We start from the raw sequence: 10,856 nt of genomic DNA on the forward strand, positions 1-10,856 counted from the left end.
TTTCCATTGGAACTGTGATACTGATACGACCCTACGTCGTATCCCCTTTCTCCGGCGTCCTAGCGAAGGATCGGCGGTAGCAAGAACCGGCTGTGCGCGGGAGTTCCTCTCCGTCGGGCAGCACGAGATCTTAGCAAAAGATAATTCTCAACACGTTTGTTGGGCAAAAGATTGATTTTCATTCATTCATTCATTGATTGCATAAAATGATAACAATCTATCATATATATAATACTAAACTCTAACTAACAAGAAAGATTTGGTGAATCAAAGATTACTAAATAATTGTTCCTAAGATATGGGATCGTATCAACTCCCCCACGGTTGAAATCCGCCTTGTCTTCAAGCGTAAGCAACGACGATAGTTGGAAACAAAAGCTTTGGTGAGGTGTCTCCTCCTGGATCGAATACACGCCAAATAGGCAAACGTCTCCCGACATAGTAATCCCCATCAAATTTCTGAACATTCGTGAAGACAACAGGTTTTGCCGACATGTTTAGCCCGATGTTAAATGTCTTTGTGGCTAGCAAGCCCTTCATCCATCCTCCATGTGGCAGCTCCTTATCATCATCCGATTTCCCCTCCACCAGAGATTTCACAATCTGCTTCCTCAGCTCCTCCTGCTCTTGCGAATAACTCTTCAACTTATTATTCTCTCCATCATTCCCACTTCCATCCTCTCCATCACTTAGCTCTGGACCCGCCTTAATCAATTGCTTCGAAACGACGTCTTTCAAATACATTGGCTTCCCTTTCTTCATACTTGCAGTATCCTCCTCTTCATTACTATCCTCGTCATCGGATTCGAACAATTTCGCATCTTGCTCCCTCAAAATCGGGTCTTGATTTTTCACCTTAATCAACACCTCAAAAAAATTGGCGTCAGTCTTCTTACTCGGTTTCTTCAACTCCTCCTCCCCAGACGACGATTCCTCTGAATCCGAGGCCGACGAGTCGACTCTGCCCTGCTTCTTGAGCGCTTCGTACCTATGCAGTTCCTCTCGCTTCTTGTTTTTGGCAAATTCCTGGTTGATTTCAATTTTGGACAGGTCGTCGTCTGAAGAAATGCCGTCGCTGTCGAAAAGCTTCAAACGATCCATTTCTGGGGGATTTCGTGGTGGTACGTCCGACGAATAGGTGGGTTGCCTAATAGTCGAGGTCTTGTATTGCCTCGGCGGTACATATGAGGAATCCCTATTGGTGAAGTGCGGCTGCCCATATATTGATGAGGACTCCACGTTGGTGAAGCGCGGCTGCCACGGCGGTACATATGAGGAGTCCGAATATTCTCGCGATGCACGGCGAGGCGGTGGTTCCCAACAAGGGGGCCTCTGTGACTGTGGTGGGTCGTACAACTGGCAACTCGGCCGTGGTCGATCACCGGGAGGATACCAACAGGTGGGGCGACGGGTTTGGACCGATCCCATGTGGTGATTACTATTCCAATTACGTTTGCGACGATAATCCTCATACTCCCATTCATCGTCGTCATCGCAGGCAAACGGCTGGCTGAACACGCGCGGGATTGCAAGTTCCAAATCCTCAAACCGCCGGTCCGTCTCCTCTTTCCAAGCATCTAATTTATCCATCCTATCCATCAATCGATCCAGTTTGTTGCCAACCGAATCATCGGGACGCATCTCGTCCATGGGTCTACTCTCGAATTCACTTTCGTCAAACTGCTGGCGTTGGTAATTGGTGGGATCGCGGCAGCCAACAGGGTGTTGGCGACGGGAAGATCCGTTCGGGAAGATATCCGGGCGAGAAGCACCCCAGCGCTCCCTTCCGTTGTTGTTAAATCGTTTCATGAGTTACATAGAATGAAAGCACCAGATGATACGACCCTACGTCGTATCCCCTTTCTCCGGCGTCCTAGCGAAGGATCGGCGGTAGCAAGAACCGGCTGTGCGCGGGAGTTCCTCTCCGTCGGGCAGCACGAGATCTTAGCAAAAGATAATTCTCAACACGTTTGTTGGGCAAAAGATTGATTTTCATTCATTCATTCATTGATTGCATAAAATGATAACAATCTATCCTATATATAATACTAAACCCTAACTAACAAGAAAGATTTGGTGAATCAAAGATTACTAAATAATTGTTCCTAAGATATGGGATCGTATCAGATACTCCCTCTGTCCGCCAATAGATTTCTTATTTCTTATCGGCTTTGGTTTAAAAAATTGTTTGACTTTGTAAAAGAAAGTGGTAGCAAAAGTTAGTGGAAGTGGTCTGGGTTATACTTTTTATATTGATTTTATAATAAAATGTAAGGAGAATGAGTCAGTGGAATGTGACGGACATTTGCCAAAAGGGGTAAATATTCGGAAACGAAAACTAAAAAAGAAAATAATTTAATAATCGTCACGATTGAATATTATAGTACCTGCCTCTACGGGCCTACATATTTGTGTTTGTATTTATGATTGTTTCCCATGGATGGTAGAGGTAACACGGCTAAGGTTAATGTGCTTCATCGCACATCTACTCTTGAGAAATAAATTTTAAGATTAATTATTAAATTCGTACATAATTTATGCCGTGATGTTCTCAAATTGTATCGAACATTGATGACATGTTTTGCTATATTTGGTGAACGCAATGTTTTAAAAACCGGACCGAACCGGCCGGTTCGACCGGTTCAACCGCAAACCGGTAGGTGGTCCGGTCCGGTTAGCACTATAAAACCAGTGACTTGTTCAACCGCTATGAACCGCCGAAACCGGCCGGCCGGACCGGTCTAGCCGGGAACCGGAAACCGGTTCAAATGCTTTTCAAAATTTTATTCTAAAATTTTGGCCTTGATAGGGGTCGAACTCAAAACCTCCCGGTGAACTTACCAATAATTCTACCACTACACCACAAGGACTTCTTGGTAGTAATATGAACATAAGTTATTTTCATATGTTAAACACGAAATATTTTATCTATATAAACTAATAATTCGTGTTTAATACGTATATATGTATATTAAGAATATGTAATTAATTATATTAAAAAGTTTACTACTATTTGATTATATACTAGGAGTATTTACTAAATATATATTTTTAATTTATTTTATTCATATATCTTTGTGTATAATATTATTTTGCCGCATTACTTTTTGAAAATAATACTATGAACTTATTTATTTTTATGCATAAATATTAAAATTTTATTTACAATAACTTACTACTAGTATAATTTATATATTTAATTATATTTGGTGATAAAAAATTAATAAAATTCTATCATTCACTAAAAATATATTCTTTTTAATTTTATATTCTTTTAAGATAATTCATTTTAATTTTATATATTCTTTTAAGAAATTGTTAATTATAATATATTTCTTATATTTTAATTATACTTTTACAATCACTAATGTTTTATAATATATGAGTTTATAATTATACATAGAGTTTAATACTAGTTTTTAATATTGTGTATTATAATTTATTATTGTATTTAAACTTAACGTCGTTAAATATTCTAATATACTAGTACAAGACTTGTTTTCTATAATAATACTATTAAATGTATAATACTATAATATTTATTGATAAAAAATTTAATTAAATTTTATTATTTACTACTATATAAATAAATATATATATATAAACAATATTCCGGTTCAACCAATGGTTCGACCAGTGAACCGGTTGAACCAGTGAACCAGTAATGACGCGGTTCGTTTGCCGGTCCGGTTTTTAAAACATTGGGTGAACGTGTTTGATTTTTCATTGAATATTGTCTCTGAGACTACTCTATCAAGATAGTAATAAAGTAGTATACACTAATAGTTGGTCGCAATTTTCTGTAAAAAATTTATAGGTAGACGATTTTCAGACGAAAATATCCTTGATCTTTTTACATTCCTACTAACTATTGAACCTTAATTTCTTGATCATACTGAATTTACTACATCAAAATTCTTTCCCTCTATAGTTTATCCTATTCTTCCCAAATCCAAAATTCAAGGGTGGTCGTCGCTGTCTGTTGGAAATGTATTTAAGATCCTCAGTCCCATGAATATCAAAGGATGACTCCTGATAATTTGCATGCTTTTACATGAAAGAATTTAACAGTAGAACGTAATTAAATTAAAACTAATAAATATAAAAATACGACACATCGTTCACTATATTTTTTATTCACTTTCCATTACATTTATTAAAACTTGTACAAAATCAAACTGAGTTTATTATTCGTAGACTGAGGTAGTACATAAATATGTTCTCTCTCCGTCCCATAATAGATGTCACACTTTACTTTTTAGTTAGTCCCACAAAAGATGTAACATTTCCTTTTTTTAGAAAAAGTTCTCTCTCACATCAATTATAAAATTATATTTTCTCTCATCACTTAACACACAAAATAACATCTCCTAAATGTCGTCAGGCGCGCATCGCGCGAAAGCTGAACTAGTTAAATGCAACAAATAAGTGATAAGAGATATCTAGACATGCTTCTAGGGATCATAGTATACATTTTGATTGCAGTTCTTCCTTTTGTAAATGAGGGCTTGCTATTCCCAACACTCCACCAATGGATTTGAATCTTAAATCATGTAGTCAATTATCCTTATTCAAAGTTTGAATATTATATAGGCCTTATGCTATCAATCCCTTAATATATAGGAAAGAGAAAATATCACACCCATGGAGAGGGAATTCCTGAAATTTATATGGGAGAGTGAATTCAAAACTTAGGATTATGAAATTATTGTTGTTTGATCCCCCTCTTATTTATATAATACTGTTGAGTTTGACTATGTATCCAAAAAATACTGTTGAGTTTGACTATGTATCCAAAAAATCACAACAGATCTTATCCTGATAGACTTTTAACTTGATTAAAAATTCATTAGGAATATTGATTAATTAGTGCCACTATTGTAATCAATTTTGAATTACCGTATAAGATCATCCAAAATAGTGGACTAGCGCCCGCCCTACCCACCGGCTACCAGCTCGGCTGTGGTGTTAGTCCACTACTACGTGCTGCTAACGCGACGGACGAGCGGGCGACGGACGATCGGTCGGGCGCGGATGTCGGACGTTAGCCGATCGCTAGCCGCCTAATGTGCAGCGAGCGATTGGCTAACGCATGAAAATTATTATTATTTTTATTTCAACTCTATCCGACGTGTGAGATGGGGATGGCCGCGTGTTCAAGCTTTTAGATGTTTTTTTTATTGTACTCGACCTTTTTTTAAAAAAATTGTACTACTATGTTAATTTTTTTTTATTTTATGAAATTATGTTTGCACTTTCTCTATATTTTGTCAAATTTTAATTTCGTATTTATCAATTTATTTGTTGGACTAGGGTGTTGGCTAGGTTATTGTTATTGTTTGGTTAGCCTGTGGCTAAGCTGTGGGAACGGCATGATAATGTGACAAGAGGAGTTTTTTACTAGGCTATTGCTAGCCTATGGCTATTGTGGATGCTCTAAATCCATTTTTCCAAAATTCAGGATCGTATTTTTTAATGTAATTTTTTTCTCATATTTAAGATATTCTATGTGTATTGTTCTTGTAATTTTACTTTTTAATGAAAATCATTTTTGATATTTTATATATTTCATTCATCTTAAAATATTTAATGGTTCGCATTACTAAATATATTTGAATGATTATATATTTTTAGTCATACCTTAATAGATAAGGGAAAATTTTCATTGAAATCACAACTTTTTTGTTGACTCTGGTCAATCCGATAACTTATAAAATTAGTTAATTAAATCACTTTTTTTATATTGTTATTATATCTTCTAAAATTAATTAATAGTAATAATCTAAAATTGATCATCATAATAAACAAAAATGCTAAAATTAGCTAATTAAATCACATTTCATCAAAATTTTAATGGTATGGGGCAATTGTAAAATGTGTAAAAGTTATGATTTAATTATTAGCAACTTTGATAAGTTATGAGATTGACCAAAAGTCAATCAAAAATTGTATTCCCTCCGTCCCAACTAAGGGTGTCTCCAATAGTTAAGCCCATGGCCCTGCCCAAGCCACAAAAACATGGCCTAGGCCACGAAACTTGGCCGGGCCACCAAAAAACTTGTCCACCCTAATAGTGGACATGCCCAAGCCACCAATTAATATTTTTTTCATTTTTTGAGGTATTTTAATTTAAGTAGAATAAAAATTATCGGACTATAAAAAAATGCATAATTTAATAAAAAAAAATTAAAACCAAATCTTCGTTATATTATAGAAAGAGGTAAAATTATACAACGAATTTTTTTTAAAAACACTAAAAAAACACCGCCACCGCCGCCTACTCGGCGTCATCATAATCCGCCGTTTCTTCTTCACCATCGCCGTCGCCGCCCACCGCTCCCACCGCCGCCGCTTCCTCCCACCCCAACCTCGACCTCAGCCTCAGTATGAGGTCGTAGTACATCTGCTTGGTGGGCGGGTCGACCGACTTCTCATACAAGGACAAAGTATCTTGAAGTTGCTTCATCATCTGCACCTCTAGGGTGTTGGTCAACGCCACCGCGGCCGGTGCTGGGCGCGATGCAGACGCACCCGCAGCAGAGAACTGGGAGGAGGATCTAGCGTCTCGGATTGAGGACTGCTGGCCCTGTGGACGTGGGCGCTAGGAGAGTGACGAGGGGGGCTCCTCCATCACATCGTCGTTGAGGTCGAAGGGACGTGAGCCGCTACTACTGCTGTAGTTGCCGGAGACGCCGAGTCTTGTACGCTTCGCACCAGGAGCACTCTGTTCCTCGCAGATTGCTCTGAATTTCTGGGAGTCCCGCAGAACGAGGAATTCTTCCCAATAGCTGAACTTGGGGAAGCCTTCAGTATTGAACAACTGCATCGACAATGCTTTTATGTCGGCTTCGCTGCGGCCGCTCTCAGCAGTGCGCATTTGGTTCTCGTATATGCTAATGAACCTCTTGAGAGCTTTAGTGATCTTGCCGAACTTCTTCCGGACCTGGTCGTGTGTACGCTCGGCGCTGCCTGGCGGTTTGAATCCGTTGTATACCGCCAGGACGCGCTTCCAGAAGCATACGTTGATCTGATCCGTGCCAACTATGGCATCCGTCGTGACCGCGTCCCAGGCCCTGGCAATAGCAACAGACTCCACCTCTTTGTACAAAGTCCCCCCCCCCCCCGGCCCTGCGTGGCTCTCAAAATAGGGAGCCGCGGCCGAGCCACACGCGAGCCACGAGCCGCGGCTCCCCTATTGGAGACACTCTAAGTTGATACAAAACTTTTAGGCACGGAGATTAAGAAAATGTGTTGAAAAGTAGGAGAGATGAATAAAGTAAGAAAGATAGAGAGAGTAAAATAGAGGATGTAATAAATTAAGAGTGATTGTATATTTTATTTTTTTTTAAAAAAGGAAATGACTCAACTTAGTTGAGACATTCCAAAGAGGAATACAACTCTCAACTTAGTTGAGACGGAGGGAGTAATTAAAATAAAAATCTTCCTTAGTTATTTAACTAGGCAATATAATGAGATTGTATAATAGAATTTAATGAATTGCAGTAGTAGAATTTAATGAACTGTTATAATGATTTCGCCTATTTAAATATATTTATTATTTTTTACAATGTTTTAGGAAATAATCATATAGACGTTACTGTTTAATTGAATTTTTATTAGATAATGATAGATAAATCTTGTGTGCGCGTTTATGAATAACATCGACTACAATTGGGAGCCTGACAAATCCATAAATTTATTTGTGTAACGTAATATAATCAATATATATAATCGCTCTAAATTGCAAGAATAACTTAATTTTTTATTGAGGTCAACAGAAAACATTACAATCTGTCACCATGATCGGCGGATTTTTTTTGAAAGATGAAGAGGTTAAACTATGTCGTTTTGAGATTTTTAATATCTTATTTGCTAAATTGCAAATTTACTCCATTAATGCAAAAAAATTGTTTGTTTACCGTCATTCGTTCACTCCTGATTCCACCCCCTCCAACTTATTTCCTAGATATGCCACGAATATACATTATATGTGTATTGTGTGTGATGTGTACGCACGCACACAATTTTTTCAAATCCACTTTCATATCAATTATTTTAATTTATCATAAAAAAAAGATTCCGATTCCAATTTCAATTCCAATCTGATTCCAGATCCATGATAACAAACAAACCTTTTTAGTCATAATAGGAACCGAACTTGAAATGAGGGTTTCACTTTTACCTACAACAATAGTGAGAATAATACCGCATTCATATTTCAACACCAACTAAGGTTGTTACATAATTTGGAGTTATCATATAAGTGAGATGAAAACGATGGAAAGTGCATGGCAGCAACTAAGTTAGAAGTAATAAAGACATGTGAATTAATATGTGGGTCCGATCAATGCTCCTCGGCCTCGCCCTAAGTCACCTATCAGATAGATGAGATCTATCTATATAGCTACTTACTTCTCGAGCTCTCACCAACCTTTCATTTCTCAAGGGAAAATGCAGTAAGTTAGAATGAATTGGACTACAAAAGAGAGCTCAAATTAGGAATTTAAGGCTTTGATTTATTGGATTAAAGAAATTGCTTAAATTTTAGATATTGAACATGGCTCACTTTTTCATTTCAATATTTGATACATACTGGGAGTACTAAATAAACATTTCAATATTGAACATGGCTCAGTTTTAGAGTATGATCTTTAACACCAAACAACTCTAAATAATCTTGCATAAAAACACCAATAATGTAGTCTCACCTAAATAAATCGAGCCATCGTGTCGATAATTGGTAGTCAAAATCAACAAGCGCAAAGATGTTGAAGTAACCGAGAATAGATTATAAAGAGACAAATAAATGTAAAAGCATAGAACTAGAAAATTGTTAATGCATTAAAAGTAAAATTATTTGGGGAAAAAACCTTCGTCGAAGAACAAGTACTTCTAACCCAATCATGGTCCTTCATAATAGGAGGTACAATCATTAGAAAATGAAGTAAAAAATTGGTACAAATTTTTTACAGAAGAGTGGTGGGGCAGTAGGCCCAAAGATGTACATATCGTATTAATTCCTCAATTAATTTCTTCTCCTAACAAAATTACTATATTATAATCTTATTCGGTCCAACATTTACGCCAACAATTTAATTCGTACATGATATTCATGCTTCCTATATCACCTCAATCACATCAAACACCCACAAATAGTTAAACAATTATAATAATATGATACTTCCCATCATATTAATAGAGACATTTCTTTCCGGCATAAAAATTAAGAAAAAAAATGTGTAATGTATTAAATGAAAAGATAATAAAGAGACGAGAGAAAAAAGTAGAAAAAATAAAGTAAGAAAGAGAGAAAAGTAAGAGGGAGAAAATGTGTTACTACTTTTTAATTAAAAATGAAATAACTCTACTACTATGGAATGCTTAAAATGAAAAAAGGTAGAAAGATGAAGAATGAATAAAAAACAAATGATTCTACTACTATGTAACTAACTAAAAAAGGAAAAATAACTTCATTAGTATTGGACGGAGGAAGTACTACTACTATACTATGGTTTTGTCCACAGGCAGACAATGGTGGCTGGCGTCAAAGATAGAATATAATCCTCCATCAGTAAAAGTGGCTGAATCTCTAGTCTTCCTATGGAGAGGTTTAGGTTCAACTCCTTTCTTTCCGTTCACACATGCACAATTTAGTTGTTATATTCTCTAAATTTTATTTTTTTTATTAATACTTCTCCATCTTTATATATCCACAAGATTTTAGTTTAACATCTTGCTTTAAAAAAAATCTCCTTATTTATTACTCCCTCCGTTCCATAGTAGCAACATCATCTCTATTTTTTTTTCTCTTACTTTATCAATTTCTTATCTAACTTTAAAAATACTGCTCTGTCCCACTATAAGTGATGCGTTTCTTTTCGGCCGTTGTTTTGCGAATATGATAATAAATAGTTAGAGTGGAGAGAAAATAAAGTAAGAGAGAGAATAATATAGAAGAGAGTCGTATATACATTTAAACAGTTAAACAAAATATTGAGGAGAATACTTCTCAATTCTCATTTTATCAAATATACACGAGCTTTTAGTTTTAACTTACACACTTTATTTTTTCATTTCGCACACAATTTGCAATAAAATAAATCTCCTTATTTATTACTCCCCACTAAAATAGAAACATAAATATTTCTATATTTTTCTCTCTCTTACTTTATTATTTTTTACTTAACTGAAAAAATAGCAATAAACAAAATCTCGTGTAGAAAAATAAGTGTTTCACATTTAGCGGGACAGAGGGAGTTATTGTCACCACCCTTTTATTATTCGACACTCATTATTCATCTATATGTATCTCGTAACTTCCTACCATCCGTATACAACTATTTGCAGTGAGGATAAATATAAAAAAAATACTACTCCCTATTGGACCTCCTAGAAATGAAATCCTACATATGATATGCCACTGATTTTCTCCCTCCGTGTAACAAATTGATAATGGCCTTTATATCGAAATATGAAACCATTTTTTTTACGAAATACACCCTCCGTCCTATATTAGATGTCACACTTGGGGATTGCCACAAGATTTTAAGAGGTGTTGTTTTGTGTGTTAAGTGGAAAGAGAAAATAATATATTTATATTAATGTGAAAGAGAACTTTTTCCAAAAAGGATATGTGACCTTTTGTGGGATAAACTACAAAGGAAAGTGTGACTTCTATTATGGGACGGAGGAAGTTCGATAAAAGTCACGATGAACATTGATGATAAAGTTGTGAAATGTGGTGTGGGGCCATTGATCCGAATGAGAGCGGATCATGATGACGCACTAATGGGGTTGTGTTAGTCGCTGGATCAAAATCGCATCATCATTTCGTTATCTTGTTTCAAAAAGGAAAG

General features: G+C 36.2%; 1 protein-coding gene across 1 annotated transcript; it reads right to left on the minus strand.

The window, feature by feature from the left end:
- Window positions 1-6,601: 6,601 nt before the first annotated feature.
- Window positions 6,602-7,925, minus strand: LOC121757529. The gene is made up of 2 exons (XM_042153058.1): window positions 7,920-7,925; window positions 6,602-7,192 (listed from the first exon to the last, which is right to left on the minus strand). Exons 1-2 carry the CDS (start codon window positions 7,923-7,925, stop codon window positions 6,602-6,604), a joined length of 597 nt encoding a protein of 198 aa, XP_042008992.1.
- Between the last annotated feature and the right edge of the window lie 2,931 nt (window positions 7,926-10,856).

Source organism: Salvia splendens, chromosome 12, assembly GCF_004379255.2.
Source record: "Salvia splendens isolate huo1 chromosome 12, SspV2, whole genome shotgun sequence".
Classification (NCBI taxonomy): domain Eukaryota; kingdom Viridiplantae; phylum Streptophyta; class Magnoliopsida; order Lamiales; family Lamiaceae; genus Salvia; species Salvia splendens.